The sequence below is a fragment of the Protomyctophum bolini genome (genome assembly GCF_963924005.1).
Source record: "Protomyctophum bolini genome assembly, chromosome: 1".
NCBI lineage: Eukaryota > Metazoa > Chordata > Actinopteri > Myctophiformes > Myctophidae > Protomyctophum > Protomyctophum bolini.
The window spans coordinates 39004521-39030136 of NC_137862.1; the positions used below are offsets into that span (position 1 = coordinate 39004521).

The 25616-nt window shown below is 42.9% G+C and overlaps 1 protein-coding gene across 1 annotated transcript in view; it reads left to right on the forward strand.

The window, feature by feature from the left end:
• Positions 1-25237, forward strand: part of tspan15 (tetraspanin 15) — a 44355-nt gene extending 19118 nt beyond the window's left edge. The window contains exons 5-8 of the mRNA XM_080766419.1: positions 11356-11472; positions 20960-21010; positions 21399-21515; positions 24120-25237. Coding sequence (XP_080622545.1) covers positions 11356-11472; positions 20960-21010; positions 21399-21515; positions 24120-24299 — 465 coding nt within the window. The 3' untranslated portion in view covers positions 24300-25237. The remainder of the gene's footprint in view (positions 1-11355; positions 11473-20959; positions 21011-21398; positions 21516-24119) is intronic.
• The last annotated feature ends 379 nt before the right edge of the window (positions 25238-25616 follow it).

Sequence of the window (25616 nt, forward strand, 5' to 3'; positions counted from 1 at the left end):
CGCCCTGAGCAACCTTTGGTAAACTCATCAGCTTATTTGTCAGCTTATGTAATTATAGTTTAGTGCAGTGATGATGGGCAAATTGGGCATCGTGCAGCTCTCAGGTCGGAACACATTCAAATGTCCAAATGATTTGTGTCATCATGTGGGAGACTGACCTGAAGAATAGACTGCCTGTGGCTATTGTTTATGTCCTAACTTTGTGGCGGCTGCCCCCAGGCTCTGGAATCATGCGCCCAGTCGACAGATATTTTGAAATCCCTGCTCAAGACCTATTTCTTCTTCTCCTTGGCCTTTAGTGACAGCTGAGGTAACCCTGTCTTTCCCTCACTGGGGTAAATATTTGCTTGCTTGTGCCTTTTATATTGCCTTCTAATGTCTGTTTGCTCTTGTTTTCTAATGCCTGTTTATATTTGTATTTTAATATCTGTTTATATTGCATTGTTTCCTCTTTGTTTTCTTTTAACCTGTACAGCACTTTGGTTGACTTGGTCATTGCGACTGCAGGTCGCAGTTAACTATGGAATATCGCATTTCCCGTCAGTGTGTGTGTGTTGGTTGGTCACCCCAGGCAAGCCCCCATAGGCCTATATGGTGCCCAGGTCATCGTGACATCACGTGACATCCATCCCTGATGTCATAGTAAATGCGACCTGCTGTCGCAGTTAAGCCCATATATGGAGATCCCTGATGTCATCAAACCCTGTACACTCAAGAGAATGTCCCCGCTGCCACCCTTAGATCTCCTTATACTGTATGGAGCTGACCTGTTCTGACATTCCATATGTTGATCTGACCTCTTCAAATCCTGTACACTGAAGACATGCTCCTTACATGGCCAGTACAGAATTCATTCCATGTTGGTCTGACCCCCCCATGCCAAAGCGCCATCGCTTGCCCAGCAGTCTGCCGTCAACGAGGCGGATGTGTGCACGCTTCTCGTCCTCTGTGTGTGTGTGTGTGTGTGTGTGTGCGCGCACACACATCATGGTTGACCTTTTCCATTCACCGCCCCTCTCTCGTTGTGTTGCAATGGAGAGGTGACATTTATTTCCCAGATCTGTGTCCAACGATGGCTCCCTTTTGTCTTTAGGAATTGGAATAGAATGTCTGTAATGTGGCCTTTATTGCTCACACAGGGAGCAATATTGATAGTAGCATTTTCTAAATTACAAGTGAGCTGCAATTGCCACCGGCAGATATAATAGATGTGACTTTGACCATGTGTGACCTTCCGTTTCCCAAGCCAGCCGCTCTACCTCCTGAGCTAGCGCCGCCCAGGAGCTATATGAACTCAACTCAAAGCATGCTTGTTTTATTTACAGATGACTACAGCTCCCGCCGTGTTGAGGGCTCCGACAGCCTGCTGAGAGAGAAAATAGCTCTTCCTTTAAAGCCTTTGAGCCCCAGGCTGTGTTACACCTCAAGTGCAAGCCAGTCTGCATCGTCCGTTGATGTTTGTTTGTTTGTCGTTCCTTTAATTCAGTTCTATTGCGGTTGTTCTCTCAGTCAGTCAGCAGGCAATTTATTTTGAGACATTGAGTTACTGCAGCCATCTGTGTGCGCTACTGGCTACAGTTGGGCTAATTGACCTCTGAAGAGTTTGGAGAATGAGTTTCTTTCCAACCACAGCTGAGAAGAATGGGAATGAACAGTATTATTTGGGGAAGACTGCATTTGTTCTACTATGGGATGTGACAGATAAAATATTTGGTGGTGGGAGGAAAGAGAGTGGTAAAACTAAACTCAATGAAACATTTACAGCAGTTATCCTTAACGGGCATCTTCACAACAACCATAACAAATGAACAAAACTGAATGTTGCCTCTGGGCTTAGTTGTGGAGCTTGATGGCCACTGGCACAAAGGAGGGGGGTGAACCTCCTACTCTGCAGTGTACCTGCTGACCATTAGCAGCAACACAACACATATCTGCTGTGGTGTTTTAGACATCCTGCCTGGATATTTCCAGGTATAGTAGGTGTAATACCTAGGTTTCTAATAATAATCATGACTATCACCACACAATAAACCAGGGCCCAGGAATCCACCACTTACAGCACAGCAAATTAGTGTGCAATGTAAGAAATGCCAAGTGGGAACTGCGCAGCTGTGTGATGAGATAGGTGAACATTTCAGCTGATAAAGTAATCAAGCAAGCACCGAATTAAGATAGCATAAGGGCACCCTGCAGTCAAGGCCACCCTCAAACTAAAATGTCATTTTCATTATCTCCTACGAGTGTAGAATGTTTTATTAAACATTATTTAATGACAGCCACTGTAGGTTTTTGGAAACGCAGCCAACCACGTTTGAACACTACTTTATAAATACTATGCTTTCCTGTGACCCTCCTTTGGGTTCAAAGCCGGCACTTGGAAATCTTGCCCAGTGAAACCTTGCCAATGAGAAGGAGAGTTATGCAAGCATACTGATCACACTGCTTGTCAAAGAGAGCAGCCGCATATTTATTAATTTATTCATTGTTTCTCTCTATGTACTCTAGTGCGCGTTCAGGAGAACAGTCAGGAGAAAATATTAATGTATTAATATTTATATTTGGTGTAGAGGGAAATTGTGGACTATCCTCGGGGACCTTGTAGAACTACAAGTACGAATTGTGACGTGTTGTGAGCTTATAGATCAGCTGTTTTTGGTGCGCGAGAGCATCGTACGATAAGAGTATAAATTAAGTATCTGGCTCTCCCTCTGTCTTTCTGGGCAACTGTGGCTCAGGAGGTAGAGCAGGTCGTCCAATGATCCATGGGTCGGCGGTTCGAATCCCGGCTCCTCGTGTCTACATGTCGAAGTGTCCTTGGGCATGACACTGAACCCCAAATTGCTCCCGATGTGCTAGTTGGTACCTTGCATGGCTTCTGCCGCAATCGGTGTATGAATGGGTGAATGTAATGCACAATCTATGTAAAGCGCCTTGGATAAAGGCGCTATATAAATGCACCATTATAAATGCTCCATTTTTCTCATGTAGTTTCTCCATCACTTTCTCTTCCTCCCATGGACACTGGTGTCTTAGTGAATGACCACATAGTGGTCAGCACTCTAAAACTGCTTTGGGTCGATTGGGTGGTGCAATGCGGTGTTTCCCCTACAGTATGCATTATTGTGTGGCGGGCCAAATATAAACACTTTCCCTCTATCTGTGACTATGTGAGCAACTCCTCACACAAATAAACAACCCCTCTCTCGTGTACACCTCCTCAATCTCAGCAACTGTTTGGGTAAATTGGTTTAGCGAGACTAAGGGCTGTATTTTGCGTGTCTTATGTACCAGGTCTTATTCCCTAACTTGAGTAAACTAAAGACCTGGAGGCGTGATCAATGCTCTTTGGCCACTCAAAATAACCAAATGGCATTGATCACGCCTCCAGGTCTTTAGTTTACTCAAGTTAGGGAATAAGACCTGGTACTTAAGACACGCAAAATACAGCCCTAAAAGTTAAAATTCTGGGATGGTGCGGGACAAAATGGGACTTAATTTTTTGCGGCGGAAACGCACAGTCACTGCGGGCAGTCAAAATGAAATGATTGCGGGAGTGGTCAGAGAAATCCAGCGAGAGTGGGGCGGGAGTAGGATTAATAGCACTGCATAGCACTCTAGCAGGCATTGCGTTAGTATTACCATGTTTTCACATATCCAAAGTGCACTAGTGCCGTGAAGTATAGTGGACATTTTAATAATCTAATCTAATGCGAAAATGGGCACTGATCTTGTGTGGTGGCAGTTTTGGTTTTGGCAAGATTCCTAGTAATGTTTATACTGGCATGTACTGGTGGAATTACATTTTCCCTGTTGTGAAAATGATAGAAATCAAAGCACTAGGATATCACAATGATGTTGACAAAGTAAAAAAGAGAGCATAGGGTGAGAGAGAGCGTTCTAACAGTGATTGTGGTCGAGTGAGCATTGGTTTAAACAAAGAGTGCATTTGAGTCACTTTGGACTTAAACTACAGCCAGCCAGCATGCTTTAAGACTTATAAGTTGATGGGTGAGAGAGCGTGCATGACACATGTGATACGCTGTCTGTAGATATGTACCAAAAACTGTTCAGTGACAAAAATGCATCAAAGCGATGTAACTCTGAGAATACATTATGTTGGCTTGTCCAAGCGAAGAGATTGAAAGTTGACATTTCAAGATATGTCATTTTGGACCGATTTGCCAACTCCACCTGTCCTCATGATAATGAATGAGTTAGGGGGAGAGAAAATATGAGAAGAGTTTGTATCCTCTGTTCTTTCGATCAATTAAAGTTAGTCTTGCGTGCTTGCAGTCACTGCTCATGCAAGTATAATACCGTTAGCAAGTTATACAAATGTTTTAGCTGGTAAAATACTGGCACTGTTGCAAACAAAATCACTGCTGTCTCTCAGATGTGACGGGGAAATGGCTAACCTTATGTACTGTAGCAGAGGTGTTTTTAAAGTTGGACTAGTGGCTGAATGTTGTCTATTGCCCCTGTTAACTGTGTGACATTGTTTTGAAACAGGTTGATTGCAGTGTTTCTTCATAGACCTACTGTATAGTATACACATACTGTAGGTCACACTGATTAACCAGATACGCAGTAAAGAAACTGGGCCCATGCATGCATTCGTGTATTTTCTTTGAGGATATGTTTTACTTTAACTGTACAATGATATTATTGATATGTGCAGGTTATAAGTGAGCATGGGTATGAGCCGGATACTGTACGAATCTTCTAACACAAACCTTTATCTTAAAATGTTTTTTTTTTTGCTTGTACCTGCCTGTATGCCTTCTTCTATCTCTTAAAATGAAGGGTTCAGCTTGCTATCCAATCCTTTTTTTTAATCTACCCAATTCTGTTCCCTGCCGAACAGGCACCTCAACCAATCTGTAAGGAGTCACTAGTGCAGTGACGACAAGAATGACCTCCCCAAACCAAACCGGCGGCCAGTTCATTAGAAAGCCCAGCCAAAGCTGGTAATGTGCAGGAACTTTACACCTGGACTTGGTTTATGTTTTGAACTGATTAAATTGAAATTGATTTGTCGCTCCAATGAAGCCTATGTTACATTGGCAGCCTTCTACGCTGCCCTGTCTTGCTCTTGCCAGTGGTGTGAAGTAACTAAGTACATTTACTTAAGTACTGTACTTTAGTGCAATTTTGAGGTATTTGTACTTGAGTAATTCCAATTACCAAAACCTTTACTTCTAACTCCACTACATCTCAGAGGCAAATATTGTACTTTTACTCCACTACAATTATTTAAAAACTTGAGTTACATTGTAGATTTGGATTATTATTACAAAACATGCATTAACCACTTCAGCCCTATATACCGTACATGTCGGCCTTTTGGAAATAGCTGATCTACAAGCTCACAATGCGTCGCAATGTGACCCATTGTGAGCTTGTAAATCTGCTCTTTTCAAACAATTTTTTATACATTTGAAATCAGACATTCACATTCTGCACAGTAAGTACTTTCTACTTTTGGTACTTTAATACAATTTGACGCCAATACCTTTTGCTTGTAACAGAGTATTTCCATATTGCAGTATTGATACCACTACTTAGTACTTCTTTTCCACCACTGGCTCTTGTTGTTATGAACCTTGAATGAAGAATTATTCATCATAACCTGAATAGTTGAAATATTGGCTGGTGTTACCATGCTGAACATGTGCAGTTTGTGCACCGCTCAAAATTTGGCTTTCGGGATCGTTTAGTTTTCCACGGCCAAGTGTTGTTTCATTAACAATCTAAACAGATTTCTCAACCCTCCAAACGCTAATGTGGGCACCAGAGTTTGTATTAAAAGAAGAAAAAAACAAGTAATTGAGTTTCCACGTGTTGGTTCTGGTGCAGAGGACTGAATGTCAATGTCATGAATTCAATTCAATTCAATTTTATTAAAGTGTCAAATCACAACAAGTTGTCTACTTGTCTCAAGACACTCAAGTCAAGCAGAACCATCTGTAGTCATGGATTACTTTGCTGGAACTCGTGGTCTGATGGAAATTACATTTAATGTTGGGAGGATTAGGATGGAGGCACTTTGCTCTCCCAGTGGGGACTCCTCACTGGCTGTTGGGCCACTGATACTACTACCTAGTACTATAGCAGAGGCAACAGAGAGAGGTGTGAGGAGGGATAATGGACATACTGTAGTGACTACTTTTGGGATTAAAATGGATACAAATAATTGCCAATAAACTTTTAGAGAAGTGGGCTGTTTGAGCAAACTTTAAAGCCCCCCTGGCATCAGTTGGACACGAGTTTAGAATCTTAGGAGACAGGCAGCTGATTGATATTCAAGACACTAACAGTACGTTTTAACAGCGGGCGACAGCCAGATTAATTTTTCCCATTTGTCAATGGGACCCGGCAACTACTGGCGATAGAGGCGATAGCAGGCGAACAGGCGATGGTCGAAAAGTGGGCGGGGGAACGTCGGCCGAAAATATAAAAATAATTCATCTTTGGGCGACGTCGCCGGGCGATAGTGGGCGATTGGGCAATAGCCAATGAAATTCAAGCGATGCTCGCCGTTGGCCGCCTGCTGTTACGTACTGATAATGTGTGTGTTAGAATTTTAGAGAAGAATGAAGAAGTCTACCAATGCGATTGCGAACACAAATGCTTCCATCACGTCACGCATGATCAACAAAATTTGAGTGCATGCTGTGCACGGTGCACACGCAGAAAGTTAAGAACGTCTCTTCACTGCTAGTGTGTTACACACTGAATCACACATCGGTGCAGCAAGGCAAGAAAGACTTCACCCTAAAGTTTCCATAAAGTTCACTTGAAAGTTACGTTTGAGAAACTTATATAATTATGAATTTACGGTATGACAACGGCGAACGTGAAACATGAAGGACCTGGCTACTCTGCTTCTCTCTCTTTATTGTCATCTCGTCTGCCGTTACTGTTATGCAGTGCAGTTCAGTTCAGCTGTATGTAGCTCCGCCCCCGGCGATTTGTAAGCCCACCACAGCCGCTTTTGCAACACAGTGTGGGCTTGTAGGTCAGCTTAAAAGACACCAGCAAAAAGCAGGCTCCACATCAACTCACAACACGCTTTGCATCGTTTCAACTGTCCGTGTAAACGCACCAGCAGGAATGCACTGAAAGCCTGTTGACGCGGGGTTAGTAACGCACAGAGGCAAGCTGTGTTTTTTTTATACAGTACGTGCCAGGCCAGTAGGTGATCTCCTCATGTAAACATTTTGCAAATGCCCAACTGTAAACCCTCTCATCCATCATTGCACCTCAAGATCACAAACAGGATTGCTGACAATGCGCAGACATAGCCATGACAGAGACTAACCCTCACCAAGAAAGAGTCAATTTACTGCCGGGCACACATATCTCGCTTGCAGTTTACAGTGATTGCATGGCCCTCATCCCATCCTCCTACAGTGTCTCCCACGGGACCCGGTCATACTGTATGCCTTCTCCAGATCCACAAAACACATGTAGACCAGGTTGGCATAATCCTAGGCCATCTCCAGGAGGATCCGTGTGAAAAGCGGTGTTATGATGTTCCAGGAAAAGTGGATCCACCACTCCAGTCTGAAAGTTAAAGTTCCTTTGGCAGGCAGACTTAATTGGACATGATTGTAACTAAATTATTTTATTACAATTCACAATTTAGGCATTTAGCATGCAGACTCTTAATCCAGAGCGATTTACATTAAGCAAGAACAAAAATCAAACCAGGAAGTAATGCAGGAATGCCTACTAAGTGGCTAAAAACTACTTTCTGGCCTTGACAGCCCATTCATCCAAACAGAAAAGTCATATTTAATTGCCTTAAACGACATTAAACAATGTTAAACTCAGTTTGCCTGTCACTTTGCCACTCAATTTGCCATTGACTTTATGCATGCGCATACACTCTATACTAGACTCTAGTATATTTTATGTCGACATAACACTCTAGTAACTAGAGTGCTATGTCTAAATAAAATGCTATAACTCTACATAAAATGCTATCGAAGTTACATAAGTTGAGCCTTTGCATACGCCTGTAAGGTTTTCGGAGCTAGGGCAAGTGCTACGGGCCATGATGGAGTCTGACGAGGTGATTTCAGACTACGGCGGAAGATTGGGAGTGAGGCTGCAGTTCTGATTGTAATGGGAAGTGCATTCCATAGCTTTGGAGCCAGAAGGGAGAAGAGTTTGGGACGTGTGGAGCATTGTCCTGGCGTTTTTAGTGAAGGTACTTCCAGCTTCCCTGCGTTGGCTGATCTGAGTGCGTGGGAGGGTTTGTAGGGTTCAATCAGACTTGAAAGATATGGCGGAGCCATACATTTAATTGCTTTGAATGCCACCATACATTTAATTGCTTTGAATGCCAGCATCAGAGTTTTGTATTCTGTGCGGGCAGCGACCAGGAGCCAATGGAGGGAGCAGAGAAATCTTGCAGAACATCACCAACATTTTGCTGCATGCATGTGACCTGTATGAGTGCGTGACAAATAAAACCCTCTTAAGAATCCATCCCTGTCCCAACGATCAGCATGAAGAATCAACACCTGCAGCATAATCATTCCTTTCGACAGCTGACAAGGACACTTAATGTCATCTGTACTGCTCGCATGCAAATTGTTGTTTTGATGACCAACAGCCCAAATTACTGTCGGCGACTATGTCAACACAAAACAGTAGAGGAAAAAAAGAAACATGGTTTAGTGATCACTCTCTCCGACTCTCTCTCTCACTTTGACTCACCTTTCCCTCAATTTTTGGTCTTGCTCTTCTGTATCTCATTATCACATTCCCTTCCTGCTGTGTCTCTCTCTCTCTCTCTGTGTGGACAGCTGTGGCTCAGGAGGTAGAGCAGGTCGTCCAATGATCGGCATCGGGTCGGCATTTAGAATCTGGGCTCCTCCTGAAGTGTCCTTGGGCAAAACACTGAACACTAGCAATGAGTCGGTGCAAGCTTGACTCGACAATTCGCCGTTTCACCTCCCAATGTACAGTATGAATGAATGAACCGTTGTAAAGCGGTGTGTGTTACACACTGAATCACACATCGGTGCAGCAAGGCAAGAAAGACTTCACCCTAAAGTTTCCATAAAGTTCACTTGAAAGTTACGTTTGAGAAACTTATATAATTATGAATTTACGGTATGACAACGGCGAACGTGAAACATGAAGGACCTGGCTACTCTGCTTCTCTCTCTTTATTGTCATCTCGTCTGCCGTTACTGTTATGCAGTGCAGTTCAGTTCAGCTGTATGTAGCTCCGCCCCCGGCGATTTGTAAGCCCACCACAGCCGCTTTTGCAACACAGTGTGGGCTTGTAGGTCAGCTTAAAAGACACCAGCAAAAAGCAGGCTCCACATCAACTCACAACACGCTTTGCATCGTTTCAACTGTCCGTGTAAACGCACCAGCAGGAATGCACTGAAAGCCTGTTGACGCGGGGTTAGTAACGCACAGAGGCAAGCTGTGTTTTTTTTATACAGTACGTGCCAGGCCAGTAGGTGATCTCCTCATGTAAACATTTTGCAAATGCCCAACTGTAAACCCTCTCATCCATCATTGCACCTCAAGATCACAAACAGGATTGCTGACAATGCGCAGACATAGCCATGACAGAGACTAACCCTCACCAAGAAAGAGTCAATTTACTGCCGGGCACACATATCTCGCTTGCAGTTTACAGTGATTGCATGGCCCTCATCCCATCCTCCTACAGTGTCTCCCACGGGACCCGGTCATACTGTATGCCTTCTCCAGATCCACAAAACACATGTAGACCAGGTTGGCATAATCCTAGGCCATCTCCAGGAGGATCCGTGTGAAAAGTGGTGTTATGATGTTCCAGGAAAAGTGGATCCACCACTCCAGTCTGAAAGTTAAAGTTCCTTTGGCAGGCAGACTTAATTTGACATGATTGTAACTAAATTATTTTATTACAATTCACAATTTAGGCATTTAGCATGCAGACTCTTAATCCAGAGCGATTTACATTAAGCAAGAACAAAAATCAAACCAGGAAGTAATGCAGGAATGCCTACTAAGTGGCTAAAAACTACTTTCTGGCCTTGACAGCCCATTCATCCAAACAGAAAAGTCATATTTAATTGCCTTAAACGACATTAAACAATGTTAAACTCAGTTTGCCTGTCACTTTGCCACTCAATTTGCCATTGACTTTATGCATGCGCATACACTCTATACTAGACTCTAGTATATTTTATGTCGACATAACACTCTAGTAACTAGAGTGCTATGTCTAAATAAAATGCTATAACTCTACATAAAATGCTATCGAAGTTACATAAGTTGAGCCTTTGCATACGCCTGTAAGGTTTTCGGAGCTAGGGCAAGTGCTACGGGCCATGATGGAGTCTGACGAGGTGATTTCAGACTACGGCGGAAGATTGGGAGTGAGGCTGCAGTTCTGATTGTAATGGGAAGTGCATTCCATAGCTTTGGAGCCAGAAGGGAGAAGAGTTTGGGACGTGTGGAGCATTGTCCTGGCGTTTTTAGTGAAGATACTTCCAGCTTCCCTGCGTTGGCTGATCTGAGTGCGTGGGAGGGTTTGTAGGGTTCAATCAGACTTGTAAGATATGGCGGAGCCATACATTTAATTGCTTTGAATGCCACCATACATTTAATTGCTTTGAATGCCAGCATCAGAGTTTTGTATTCTGTGCGGGCAGCGACCAGGAGCCAATGGAGGGAGCAGAGAAATCTTGCAGAACATCACCAACATTTTGCTGCATGCATGTGGCCTGTCTGAGTGCGTGACAAATAAAACCCTCTTAAGAATCCATCCCTGTCCCAACGATCAGCATGAAGAATCAACACCTGCAGCATAATCATTCCTTTCGACAGCTGACAAGGACACTTAATGTCATCTGTACTGCTCGCATGCAAATTGTTGTTTTGATGACCAACAGCCCAAATTACTGTCGGCGACTATGTCAACACAAAACAGTAGAGGAAAAAAATAAACATGGTTTAGTGATCACTCTCTCCGACTCTCTCTCTCACTTTGACTCACCTTTCCCTCAATTTTTGGTCTTGCTCTTCTGTATCTCATTATCACATTCCCTTCCTGCTGTGTCTCTCTCTCTCTCTCTGTGTGGACAGCTGTGGCTCAGGAGGTAGAGCAGGTCGTCCAATGATCGGCATCGGGTCGGCATTTAGAATCTGGGCTCCTCCTGAAGTGTCCTTGGGCAAAACACTGAACACTAGCAATGAGTCGGTGCAAGCTTGACTCGACAATTCGCCGTTTCACCTCCCAATGTACAGTATGAATGAATGAACCGTTGTAAAGCGGTTTGAGCAAAAGCGCTATATATATATTCATCTCTCTCTCTCTCTCTCTCTCTTTGTCGTCAGTTTAAATGTTGTGGAGGTCAAGAATTTAAGGACTGGGAAGTCAACATGTACCACAACTGTTCAGCACCAGGACCGTTGGCCTGTGGCGTACCCTATACCTGCTGTATTGCAACTAAAGTAAGTAGTGTTCCCTATTCCTGCTGTATTTCAACTAAGGTAAGTACTGTTAGTAGGCCTATACTGCTATTATTACTACTGCTACTATTACTATTGAGTCTGAGAGGCTAAATGTCACCAGATGGTGGTACGTGGCTTAAATGCTCAATAAATAATGGACCTTGACATGAAAAGGTTTGAAAATAACTGGTTTAGACGAATGCTAGATTTGATGTTTACCTGGCATTTTGGTTTCTTTGAAGGACAGTGCTCTTTGCCCTTTAGCTGTTGCTGTTTTATCCTGTCATTATTGACTCCTAGGTTCATGCCATGAACCTACTGTATCTGCTAGCTTTCACACCTGTAAGTTGCTCTGGGAATGGTCTGCTGAATGGTAGACGTTCACCACTACAGACAGTGGGTATGAACGAGTTCATCTGTTCTTTATTTTTAATTTTTTTGTGCCTCGGGCACAAGGTACAAACGATGACAAGAAACAATCTCACACCAATCAACAAAACATACAGTTGTGTACTGTATGTTTTGTTGAGTTGTGTGAGATTGTTTCTTGTGAGGGCTCTCACTCCATCCTAGACCTTTGTACATCTGCTACACATGTCATCCAAAAGAGTAAATTAAATAAGATTGAATAAGCTATCAAAATACAGTCCAATTGATGCATGCTAAGATTCAATCTTGAATGGAGGGGCGTTGACTTTTTTACTTTATTTTATTTTTTTAAAGTAAAGGCGGCTTCTAATAATAATTGAATTATGATACACTCCAAGTCTGTTTTTGAGGCAGTGGGGGCTTTTCTGAGGACGGGAACCTGTGAAATGCAGCAAAAGACTTGGCTGACAAACAAACCGGTGACTTGGCCTATCCACTTGTCTATCGGGTCGTCCGCGATCCTAGTCTGTTTTATATTTAGTTCATAAATAGAAATATAGCTGCAAGCAGCGATATGGCGGGACCAAGATGGAAGGCAATATGCAATAAGAACAATAGAGCGTCGCAGTTCCGCCCCCTTTCATGACTATGCCAGGCCCAGGAAATGATTCCCAATGCATTTTTCCCATAGACATTTCGCTGCGGACAAAGCCAACTCGAGTTGTGACAAATCATGACAATAAACACAATATTTTGGACCAAACAAATAATTACAAAGAAGAAAAACAACAAAAAAAGTGTTGTAACCTGCCGTTATTTTCTTCTTTCTAATTCTTTAAAAGGTCTTTAAATAAATACTTTTTGAAAAGTCTGAGGTTATTGAAGACTCATACACTGAGTTGGCGGTGCCCGGATTTGAACCCATAAACTTGTGTTCCAAAGGCAAGAGCTCTACCAACTGAGCTATCCGGACAAAATCGGTTGTTCTATTGTTAACAGCAAAATTCAGTGGTTTCCATAGATTGTGTATAGAACTTTTCACGCAAATTGCTCAAAAATCAGGACAGAAAATTGGGTACAAGCATTTTTCAAACTGCTCAAAATGACGGAATATCTGAGGGTGGAGCTTACTGGTCAAAGTGACAGATGTGTTCCCCATATGGAAACAAGTGCCACGGCTCTTGGCCAAATGAGGCATGACCCTATTTGGCATGACCCTTTACCATAGTGTAAAGTTTCATAAGCATATGACGCTGCATGCATGTATTGGGGGCAGAAGAAGAATTTGACCGACGGTCAAACGGTTCATGAGCTATGCACGTTCAAAGTTTGCATTTTCAAATGAGTGCTATAGCGCCACCCTTTGGCCAATGATTGTGGGCTTTGCATCATCACCGTTTGGCATGGCCCTCTACCATATTCCCGCGGTTCCCAAAAAACGACTGCACAGAACTGCTATTTTTGGCGGAAGGAGGAGAAGAAAAAAGACAAAAACAATAAGTCCCTTAGGGACGTACTTGGACCGTGACGAAGGCCTTGTAGGTTGAAACACGTTGGTCTTTTTTTCTTGTTGCCTTGCTCATAAATAAATCAACTTATATTTTTTGACCAAAGACGGAGTGCCTTGAAATCTTTTTCTTTGCAAGTCTACATTTTATACCTTTTGGGATTTAAGCAGTACTACTTGAAAAATTACATTTTGTATTACGAAACTCATTGGAAAGTGGAAACATTCTTATTTTTTGTCTAAAAGGGGGCATTATCTTTCTGGGCATAATCAGAAATCCCCTAGCTGTGGAAGTGCCCTTGAGCTGCTTTTTAAACAGGCTGCTTTTTATTCATCAGCGACTTCTCTCAAATAGTGAGAGAGAGGGTTGAGGGATGGGGGAGTTCAATTCAATTCAAATTCAAAGGAGCTTTATTGGCATGAGAAAACATACGTTTATATTGCCAAAGCAGAAGTGGAACAAGACAATCAAAATAAAACAATGTATTTACAAATAAATATCGGATATAAATAGGAATTAAATAAAGGTGTAAACAGAGCTGTGTTACATTAGCACTTTGGGTAATACTATCTTGTGGAACAATAAAAAAGATTGTGCATTTTCTGTCAGAGATAATTATATTATATATATATACACAGTGTGTGTGTGTGTGTATATATATATATATATATATATATATATATATATATATATATATACACACACACACACACACACACACACACACACACATCCATATAGGAGACGTTAGCTTTATAGTTTTGATAAGCAGTGTACACACAATGGTTTGTATTCCATTTGACATCCTTCTCCTGTCACAGCAGCTCACAAATCTAGCTGCTGTGTTTGCACATTGTTGTACAGATATGGGAGTTTTTTGTCATTAGTCATGTTTTCAAACTCTCCTTGGGTGATTGTAATCCGTGGAAAGTATATGTCTCTGATGTCTTGGTACAGTGGGCAGACGGTTAGGAAGTGTAGCTCAGTTTCTACCTCGTTGTGTGTCTGTCTTCTCTTGTGAGCCAGGTCTGCCTATGGCGGCCTTTCTCAATCACAAGACTGTTCACTGAGTCTATCGAGTTAATGTTTTCCTTAGTTTTGGGTCAGTTACTGTGCTCAAGTATTCTGCTACTGTGTATTCTGTTTAGAGCTAATATTCAATTTTCTCTCTCTCTCTCTCTCACTCTCTCTCACTCTCTGTCTGTCTGTCTGTCTGTCTGTCTGTCTGTCTGTCTGTCTGTCTGTCTGTCTGTCTGTCTGTCTGTCTGTCTGTCTGTCTGTCTGTCTGTCTGTCTGTCTGTCTGTCTGTCTGTCTGTCTGTGTCTCACTCTCTCTCTCTCTCTCTGCATTTCTTTGTGTCACGTCACGCCTTAAGTTGTGCCATCACGCCTCCATCTCCATATAGAGAGCTGACCTGTTCTGACCTGTGTGTGTGTGTGTGTGTGTGTGTGTGTGTGTGTGTGTGTGTGTGTGTGTGTGTGTGTGTGTGTGTGTGTGTGTGTGTGTGTGTGTGTGTGTGTGGTGTCTCTCGATATCTGGGGTTCTGTGATGAGGTGCTCCACACTGAGTGTTGTTCAGTCTTTGTTATTCTAGTGTTTTAATATTTTTATTGGTTTAAAAAAAAAATCACGTACAGTTACTTACTTTACAAACCTTTACAAAAGACATACTTTACCAAACTGACAGGCAGACAAAACAAATAAACAAAAAAAAACATTATGACAGGGGGGGGGGGGGGTCTTTGTTATTCCGCAAGCACAGGAATTTGTAGAGGGAGATTTAAAGCCGTCTGTTTTCATCTATTCTCTTTCTGTTTACCCTAATCATCTTATCTGTTTTCTCATTCTGAGATCTGCTTCCTCCATTCCCTCTGGTTCTTTCAATTTCAATTTCAATTTGTAACAATCAACGGCTGCAAGAAGAAAAAAAAACTGTCACATTTCGTGACATTGTGGTCATATCGCACAGTTTTCTATTGTCATTCAAAAAGTCGCCAAAGCTGGCCCAATGCACAATAAGATGTTATTAAGGGTAGCCATAAGAGGGTTAAGAGCCATCCATGCCTTGATTTCACTTAGACAGTCCAAGCAGACGTGTCAGGGATCCGTTATTGTCCTTTTTAAGGGGCATATAGATTTGCGAATCGCAAGCACGGGAGCAGCGCATGTCGGACCATCGCTTTTTCGCATCGCATTGCATGTCCCCCCGCTTCGGATCTTCGGTGTGTCGGAAAAGCGTGCGCACCCCATACGAAATGCCATGTTTCTTAAAGATAAGGCCAATGGGAAGGAGATATAAAGAAAAGAGAATTGGCCCAAGGATCGAGCCCTGGGGGACTTCAGAGGACAGGGGGGTGGAGGACGATACGAAGTCACCAAATTTAACAGAGAAGCATCTCTCCGATAAGTAGGAAGAGAACCAGGCTAAAGCGGTATCTCTGACACCAACACAAAGCTCCAAACGAGATATGAGAGTATTGTGATCAAGAGTGTCGAATGCAGAGCTTAGATCTAGGAGTAGTAGGATCACAGAGTCCCCAGAGTCGGTGGTCAATAGGATGTCATTGAAAACCCTCAACAACGCTGACTCTGTGCTGTGAAATGCTTTGAATCCAGATTGAAAAACATCAAAAATGCTATTTAGCTGCAAAAAAGACTGGAGTTGAGACAGCACCGTTTTCTCAAGGATCTTAGAAATGAACGGAAGCTTTGAGATGCGTCTGTAGTTAAATAAAATAGAGGTATCCAGACTAGGTTTCTTTATCAGGGGTGTCACCACTGTGGTTTTAAAGTATGCTGGTACAATACCTGAGACAAGGCTGCTATTTATGATAGCATGGACCCAATGGTCTCCCAGACCTCCTTGAAGAGGTGTGTGGGGATAGCATATGTAGGGCAGGATGATGTTTTGAGTTGAGAGACAACTTCACTAAGTTTAGAGAATGACACAGTTGATACAGGTGTCATTTGCCATTAACGAACCTTACCATTATCACACATCTCAAACAGATGTAAGTTAACCCACTGGACACAGAATGGTTCATTTGATTATACATTTGTACACTTTTAGAGTTATGAATCTAGCCCCGGAAGCAGGGCAGGGATTTCACGGCGGCCATGGCCCTCGTTGCCCCTCTCTTTGGCCGTGTGCCCCTCGAAAAATTATATGCCCAGACGGCCACAGTGGCCGTTGTGCCCATGTGCCCCGACCGGCGCCCACAGCAGTTCATTTTACCGTTTTTCCTCTGCGCAATTTTCGAGTCATTACGGTAACCTACTGTTCCCCAAACGTCTCGCGCAGACTTGTATTGTCTGTATTGTAGTTGTGTTGCCATTTGCCAAGTGGTTTGATTTTCTGGTATTTCGACCCGGATAGAGAAATGTTGTTCGCGGCGGTCCAATTAGCCAAGAACAGTTGCGATATTCTCTCCTAAATGAAGTGCATACATATCTTAGCCAGGTCCTAGACTATAAATAGCATTCCATTTTCTCGCTCTCTCTCTTTCTCTCTCTCTCTGTCTCTGTCTGTCTGTGTGTGTGTCTCTCTCTCTCTCTCTGCATTTCTTTGTGTCACGTCACACCTCCATATATGATCACGCCTCGTGCCATCACGCCTACATCTCCATATAGGGAGCTGACCTGTTCTGACGTGTGTGTGTGTGTGTGTGGGTGGGTGTGTGTGGTGTCTCTCGATATCTGGGGCTCTATGATGAGGTGCTCCACACCTCCACACCTTGTTCAGTCTTTGTTATTCTGCTGTCTGGCAGCTATAGCGCAAGCACAGGAATTGGTAGAGGGAAATTTAAAGCTGTCTGTTTTCATCTATTCTCTTTCTGTTTACCCTAATCATCTTATCTGTTTTCTCATTCTGAGATCGGTTTCCTCCATTCCCTCCGGTTCTTTCAATTTCAATTTCAATTAACAATAAACGGCTGCAAGAAGAAAAAGAAAAACAGTAGATCTCACCAGGTATATATACAGTTGTGTCATTTGCCATTAACGAACCTTACCATTATCACACGTGTCAAACAGATGTAAGTTAACCCACTGGACACAGAATGGTTCATTTGATTATACATTTGTACACTTTTAGAGTTATGAATCTAGCCCCGGAAGCAGGGCAGGGATTTCACGGCGGCCATGGCCCTCGTTGCCCCTCTCTTTGGCCGTGTGCCCCTCGAAAAGCTATATGCCCAGACGGCCACAGTGGCCGTTGTGCCCATGTGCCCCGAGTTGGCTTTGTCGGGGGCGGTACTGCGACGCTATACATTACATACTGTAGTGAGTTTAGGGTTCCAGAATAGTAGTACTATAAGCATCATTACAAATCCTGTATAGAAGGCCATCTGTCTCCACTCTCTGAACCCACATTCAGAGAAATCATTTATTTTGAACATAATTATGCACTATTTAGAGAGAAATCCGGTGGCTGCTATCTCTTGGGGGCCAAGTCTGCTTTACAAGTGTTGCCAAAGCACAATTACAACTATGACATAATTAAACGGCATAACAACATAATAGCAATGAAATGAAATAAATAAAGCAGGTGTTGAGGTAAATAAAACATGATGGCATACTAACGGTAATAATGTATGTGTCCTACTGGTTGACTGTCCCTTTTCTTGTGACAGGAATTGACAGCCAAAACGGCACATTCTTTCTGTTCCCCCAGAAGGAGTGGTAATTTCTCCCTTTCCGTCATACTTCAGAATTCTGGGCAATTTGTTTAGAATTTTGGAAAGCATTGTTTGCATTGTGTTAGGAAGTGTAACTCTGTCTCTACAGCTCGCTCACTCACTCACTCACTCACTCAATCACTCCGAGGCTCCTTCGAACACAGCCAAACACACAATGCAGTCTAATCTCACCAATTTCTAACACACAACAAAGCCTGAGGAGCAAGAGTGGCCGCTTAGGAATTGGCACCCGCTTCGAACGTTATCAACTGATAATCCCCAGTAGGTTACTTTATCACTCAAATCGCCTGGCTGCGGTTATAGGAAACACAGAAGTGAAATTACTGCTGCCCAAGCTCCAGGCCAGCCTGCTGGCTCGATTGCATTCGAGTGATAAGTAACCTACTGGTGATTATCGGTTGATAACATTAGAATTCGCTGGAATTGGAAGGTTTCCGGTTCGTGTCTGTCTCTCTCTCTCTTAATCATCCACTAGAGGACTAATCATCTCCCTCGCCTATGTCTTTGCCTTTTTTTATTTCTCTCAATGTATGCAGGTCCTTCATCTCAAAATGCAGTACAGTATGTCTCGTCGTCGTGGCTGAGGGAACAAAGCTCTGTAATGTACCTTGTACATATCATTATACAATGTCTAGTAGGTTGGAATCGGCTTCTAATTTTCCAATTTTGAAACACAAATGTGTGAGTCTACTAGGACCTTGAACTGTTAATTTAGCCTGTATCTTTTTGTTGATAGAAGCAATATTACTTCTGCGTTGCTTTATGCAGCATCGCAGGCGTGCATTAATGATGTTAAACCACCCCCTCGAGTGTAATATTGCAATTATACAACAGTTACCCTTAAAACTAAGAAAATCTCTGACAGAGATTAGTAGTCACTACGACCACAAATGTCCCAATAAACTAGCTAGCCTAGCCACGAGTTTGCTGCGCTCTGGGAGAACAGAGCAGCTGAATTCTTTGTTTTGATTAGGTGTGGAGTGGTGCTCGTTTGAACCACGGCTAGAAGGCTGTTTTAACCAATCGGATTGCTTCCTCGAAACGACCTGTTGTATAATTCAAGTTCACCTCTTGTTTCTTCTTATTAATGCAATGAAGCGTGAGTCTGTTGACTTGCCCAATTACCTTCTAACCCCACTTGTGTGCACAGTTGTCGATCATTCTAAACATGCAAGTGTTGCCACTGTCTGTGCACCATGCACTGTCCCCTTAACAGAATGTACCCCCCGCTGTGCACAAACATTTCATTTATTCTTTCAAACCTAGCGTACTTTTAGTAATTTCCTCCACCTAACCTTCAGTCCTCCAACAGTTCCTTTATGGCTGTCTGCCTCCCGCTAATCCTTGGCAGGCGAGGGTCTGCATGCTGTCAGAATTCATGCCACTGTGCCAAAGAGATTGCCTCTTTATCATGTTTGATTATGGAAAACAGTAAGCTCAAAGTCAGGCTTGGATGACCTCAAAGGCAGGTGATGCCGACATATACAGTACACACACTTACTGTATAATGATAATGATAATGAATTTATTTATATAGCACATTTCAAGACATAGTCACAAAGTGCTTTACATAACAGGGTAAAAAACAACAACAACAACGTAGTCACAGCTACAACAAGATATCATTGAATGACAGCAAGGACAACATGAAGGCATACACACAAAATAGAATGGGATTTAAAACATGACACAGATTTTGCCTTAAAGGTAGAGTAAGTGATTCCACTTAATTCAAATATCACTTATTTTTTTGTTTTGTTGTGATAATCCTCTCTACTATAGAGTGCTGACCATATAAGGAGTTCCTCCCTGTCCCCAGTTAACCCCTGGGGGTCAAAAAACCTTAGGTTTCGTTTTTAACTCTCTATCCTGATTGGACGAAGGCTTAGGTCCCACAGCCAAAAACGAAACCTAAGGTTTTTTGAGTGAAATCACTTACTCTACCTTTAAGTCTTAAATTAATAGCTAGGGCGTTCCATAATTTGGGAGCCCGGATTGCAAATGCCCTGCCACATTTGGTGATAATATGGGCTGTGGGGGTCTCAAGGAGGGCTTTGTCTGAGGACCTGAGTGAACCTATAAGGTTTATAGGGAGCCAGCATGTCGGAGACATACTGGGGAGCCTGACCATTTACAGCTTTAAAAGTAAAAAGTAAAATCTTAAAATCAATTCTGTAACTAGCAGGTAACCAGTGAAGGGTGGCTAAAATGGGGGTGATGTGGTCCCGTCTTTTTTAATTAGTTAGCAGTCTGGCAGCAGAATTCTGAACGAGTTGGAGACGGGATATAGCCTTTTTACACAGGCCAGAATAAATCGAGTTACAGTAATCCAAACGAGACGAGATAAAAGCGTGGATTACCTTTTCCAAATCTGCGTATACACTCATACATAATGTTCATACTGTATTAACTGTAAGCAGTAATACACATGTGCGTGCATACTACACACGCACGCACGCACGCACACGCACACGCACACGCACACGCACACACACACACACTCACACACAGTTATACCGGTATGTACATTCTAGGACAAATGTCAACAGTGAGTGTTCTGCAGTTTTGTAACACTGTTTGGATTTTGAATGCCTTGACAGCCTGCAGAGAACTGATTTCCCCGGTGGTGTGAGTGTGTGTGTAACTGTGTATTGGGTCTATGTACTTGGGACATGTTATTTGTAGTTTTTGTTTTTACCTATAAAAATGTGACCCATGTTTCAGTGTTTTCTTTGCGGGGGGGGGGGGGGGGGGTTTGCAGTGAGAATCATCTTGCTAATCTTAACTGTGCGGAAGCGTATATGGATCCGTCGGATTAATAATCATCCCTCTCTCCCTTCTCTCCCTAAACATCTCTCATCTTTTCTTTACCTCTCTCCCTCTATCTATTCCTCTGTCTCTCTCTCTCCCCCAGCCTAATGAAGTAGTGAACACACTGTGTGGATACAAAGTGTTGGATAAGGAGGTAAGACTACTATGACTCACGGTGTACACCAACAGGGCTCTGTTCCCACAGGCTTATACCGCCATGCAACAGATAGCCTTCCTTTCATTTAAGACACGAGACCTGCAGGTTCTACAAAATGTCTAAATCCTGAAAATGTTTCTGTCAGTGGTGCACAGAGCTTTTCACGTCAAGGACCCCCAAAAATGATATGCATTTGGCCGCCGACTGGCATCTCGCAATGTGAGGACGCTGGCGTTGACTGTTCGCCACTTGAATGAATGGACCATTGTAAAGCACTTTGAGTAGGCACGTAGTGCATAGAAAAGTGCTCTGAAAATGCAATTTATTATTATTATTATTATTATTTAACTGAGTTTCAACCAAAGACATTTTGTCTCCCGTATAGCGTTTGGACGTGGTCGATATCATCCACATCAGAGGCTGTACTGACGCTGTGTTCATCTGGCTGATGGACAACTATAAGACTATGGCTGGGCTACTGCTGGGCATACTGCTGCCTCAGGTAACACACACACACACACACACACACACACACCTGTAAGACCTTAGTATTATACTAGAAGCTCGACCCTTCGACGGGTCTCGGGTCTAACGCCACATGTTCCGTGCTGGCCAGGTTTTGTTGTTGTTGTTCTGTGTTGTTGTTATTTGTCTGTGAATGTCGTGTGTCCGCTGCTCCGTGTATAATCTCGGCCCATCGCATCACAGGAACCACACAGCTGGGTTGCAAACACGGGGGTAGGGGTGGTGACATATCGCGGCCACGGAGCACGTAGCCTCGGACCCAGCCTTATACTCATCTGTGAATAGAAAAGCCTGGTCACAATATAAGGCAGAGACAGTGTCGGAACGGAACATCCGTCGGATGTATATCCCAATATTGTTTGAGCAATCACAACACTAGTTACAGACTATGCATGGCCCAAGTGAACTGCGGCCGAAGTGTGCGCTCACAACTTGTTACCGGTTCAGTTTTTATTGTTTTTTTTTTTATAGACATGGCAGACATAACAGTGAGACAAACAAACGTCAGACTATAATGCATAATAAACATAATATATAAAAGGTAACTGACCTATCATAATGAGATATAGGCAACCACAATACAACATTTTTGACACAATAACACAAAAGTCGTAAAAACTGTCCTGTTTGTTGTAATGCAGCCGTATCAGTGATACAGTACAAACTCGTTAAGCCACCTGGTAAAACAAGGAACCACTCTGGTAAAAGGAATTCTCTGCTACAAGTGTTCCAATCATCAGAGTCGTGTTGGATGTGGCAGAACAAGGGAGGCTTGGGAGCAACCAATCAAGGCATTTAAAGCATCAGGTTCGTTATTAAAACGGTACACTCTCAGGAAGTGGAACTGGGCAGTGGTGGAAAAAGGCCTGAGGATTATAAACAAAAAAGTATTCTAAATCCTAAAGGTTTTCAGAAAAACTCATGTTTCTATGTCAGCGGTTCTACAAATATTTCTTGTCAAGGACCCACAGAATTTTCTGTATTTGGCCGCGGACCCCCCTCATCTGCAAATGTGTTGTTTCAGGGACCCACAGAAGCAAATATTTGAGTTAAAAACGTTCACTGTGAAAGAATATATATTCAAAGATATGCGCCACATTTTCAAGATTTTTCAAAAATAGCAGATCTACAAGCTCGTAGCACGGCACAATTCAGCAATCCATTCAAACCCTAGTCAAACGGACTTACAAACTGGCCATAGGGTGCAAATTTCTAATTGTGCTACTGTTATGTACTACAAATACGACTAACATTGAGTGACTGCTGTTTCTTCCAGCGGTGAAATGTCCCTTAAGTACAGTACTTAAGTAAATAAGTGGAACTGGGAGATCCTTCTGCACGTGTTTGTTGGGTCCTCCCAGTTACAGTAAATTCCGGAAATACTGTAGAGGCCATTGAAAAATCTCATCCTGACCCGCGGTCCCCGTCTGTTGTTTTCATGGAAATGGATTTATCTCCGCCAGTCCTTTTTTTTTGCTGTGTTTTTCAGCAAGCCATGCTGTTTTCATAAGGCAACAACTCAGGAACACCATGTCCAAATGGAATTAAAAAAGAAAATCCCTGTGAACACGGCACACGTGTCCCGGGGGAGCGATAAAAAAAACGTAGCATGTCTTGAAAAGGTAAGATAAACGACAGCTCGGCAAGGGGAGTTGTTGAACAGCCAATGAAGCAGAGTTAGTGGACTTTAGTTCTCTTTTATAGTTCACTTGTGAATTGTACATGAACATCACTTACTGTCGGGGGTGGAAGTTATACAATTTAAGTTTACATGAGAGAAACTCAATAAGATTGCAAAATGTAATTGCCTGGATTTGGGCATGACAATGTAGGCAAAAAATAAAAATAAATAAAAATGACTAGCCGATCTACAATGTGTCCCATTGTGACGTGTTGTGAGCTTGTACATTGGGTATTTTTTCCACCATTGCATAGCTACAGTGGTGGTTATAATTGATTTCTATGAGCTACAGTACATAGCTAAAATCTTCTTGAACTTATTTGGCAACATATTGAGCACCGAAGTCTGACATCAAACAACAATGATAACAACAAAGAACAAAGAAAAGCAATACGTTTACAACAAACAATTTTAAAACCTTTACAACGCCACATTAATTTACATTAAAAACTAACCAAGCTGCAGTAGTACATTCAGAAAGGTCATTTGTCATAATAATTCCACGAATCATTAACAAGCATGTGTGCAAGCCCACCACTGTCAGTGGTTGTAAACACACAGAGTCACGCAAACAAAATGCAGAGATAATATTGCACACAGTTATCTATCCTTTCCACCCCCAGACTTATATTGTTTTTAATGAGTAGCTTTGAACAAGCTTGACAAGCCACATGAGGACATAACGGCATGTCTGCATCTTTATTCTTTAGTAAACCAATGTTAAGTTTGTTCAGTTACATTTCTTTCTCGATCACTCTCTCTCTCTTCTCTTTCTTTCTCTTCCCCTCTTCTGTATCTCTCTCCTCTCTCTCTCTCTCTCTCTCTCTCTCTCTCTTTCTCTCTCTCTCTCTCTCTCTCTATGCTTTCATCCCTCTCGCCTCTTTTCCAATCTCTTATTAGTTCTTTGGCGTTGTCGTCAGTTGGCTGTATGTCACCCGCGTAGAGGATGCCATCAGTGTGTACGGCCGCTACATGGACGGCGTTGACGGACAGCCATTACAGCAACGGCCACAGAGCGGAGGCATGAGGAAGCACAGCGGTGTGTCCAGGTGGTGCATGTGTTTGCCTGAAGACTACTAGTCGTCTTGTCAAAAATCGGAGGCGTGGCGGTGATGAAAACAGATTTCACAAAGGAGTCCACCTCCACTTGAGACGCATTGCATTTGTGGTCTGGTGGCGCAGGCAGTTAACCACTTCATCCATGGCGTTGTCCCAGTGTTGGGCATGTCGTCATTTTTAAAAATAGACTAAATGGAACATCTACAAGCTCAAGATTTAGCTTGTAGATCTGCAGGCAATTTTATAGCCTACTATAACATCCCATTTGATGGGTATCGTTTTGACAAAAAAGTTATATCAAATGAAATGAATGCTGTTGAAATTTTTCACCCTGACTGGGTGAAGTCAAGCACAAGACATAATTTGTCAACCCCTCACTACTGCCACTATTTTTATTCATTAAAAACAGATGAAGCACACAAATGCCCAAAGATGATCATGAAAACCAACCCATTTGTGACTCCACTCCTCGTAGGAAATGTTTGGACTTTTTTTTTACATCCTCATTTCAGTTGTCCGAAGACGAGAGCAAGATCATCCGACAGTCACAGACGATTATAGCATTTCAAGATCCCTATTACGTTATTACTGTACAACATTCAAGAGAGACTTCTTTACAGTGGTTGCTCCAGCACTGATACAGATCGAGGAAGATACGCATTAGCTCAGGTGCATTTTCAATGTGTTGTGACCCAATCGGCTTAAAGGCACAGCACAGAAACCAGTCTTTGCAACCCAAACTGACCTAATTGATCATCTAGTTTTGTTATTTTTTTTAACATTGTTGTATACGTCTTTAAAAATGGCAGTGCTGTGTTGCTCTAGTGTTCGGTTCCAGTGTCGTTCCCTAGCCACCCTCAGGGTTAGTAAGTACTACCTCCCATCACAGCGTTCCCCAGCCACCCTCATGGTTAGTAAGTACTACCTCCCATCACAGCGTTCCCTAGCCACCCTCAGGGTTAGTAAGTACTACCTCCCATCACAGCGTTCCCTAGCCACCCTCAGGGTTAGTAAGTACTATCTCCCATCACAGCGTTCCCTAGCCACCCTCAGGGTTAGTAAGTACTACCTCCCATCACAGCGTTCCCTAGCCACCCTCAGGGTTAGTAAGTACTACCTCCCATCACAGCGTTCCCTAGCCACCCTCAGGGTTAGTAAGTACTACCTCCCATCACAGCGTTCCCTAGCCACCCTCAGGGTTAGTAAGTACTACCTCCCATCACAGCGTTCCCTAGCCACCCTCAGGGTTAGTAAGTACTACCTCCCATCACAGCGTTCCCCAGCCACCCTCATGGTTAGTAAGTACTACCTCCCATCACAGTGTTCCCTAGCCACCCT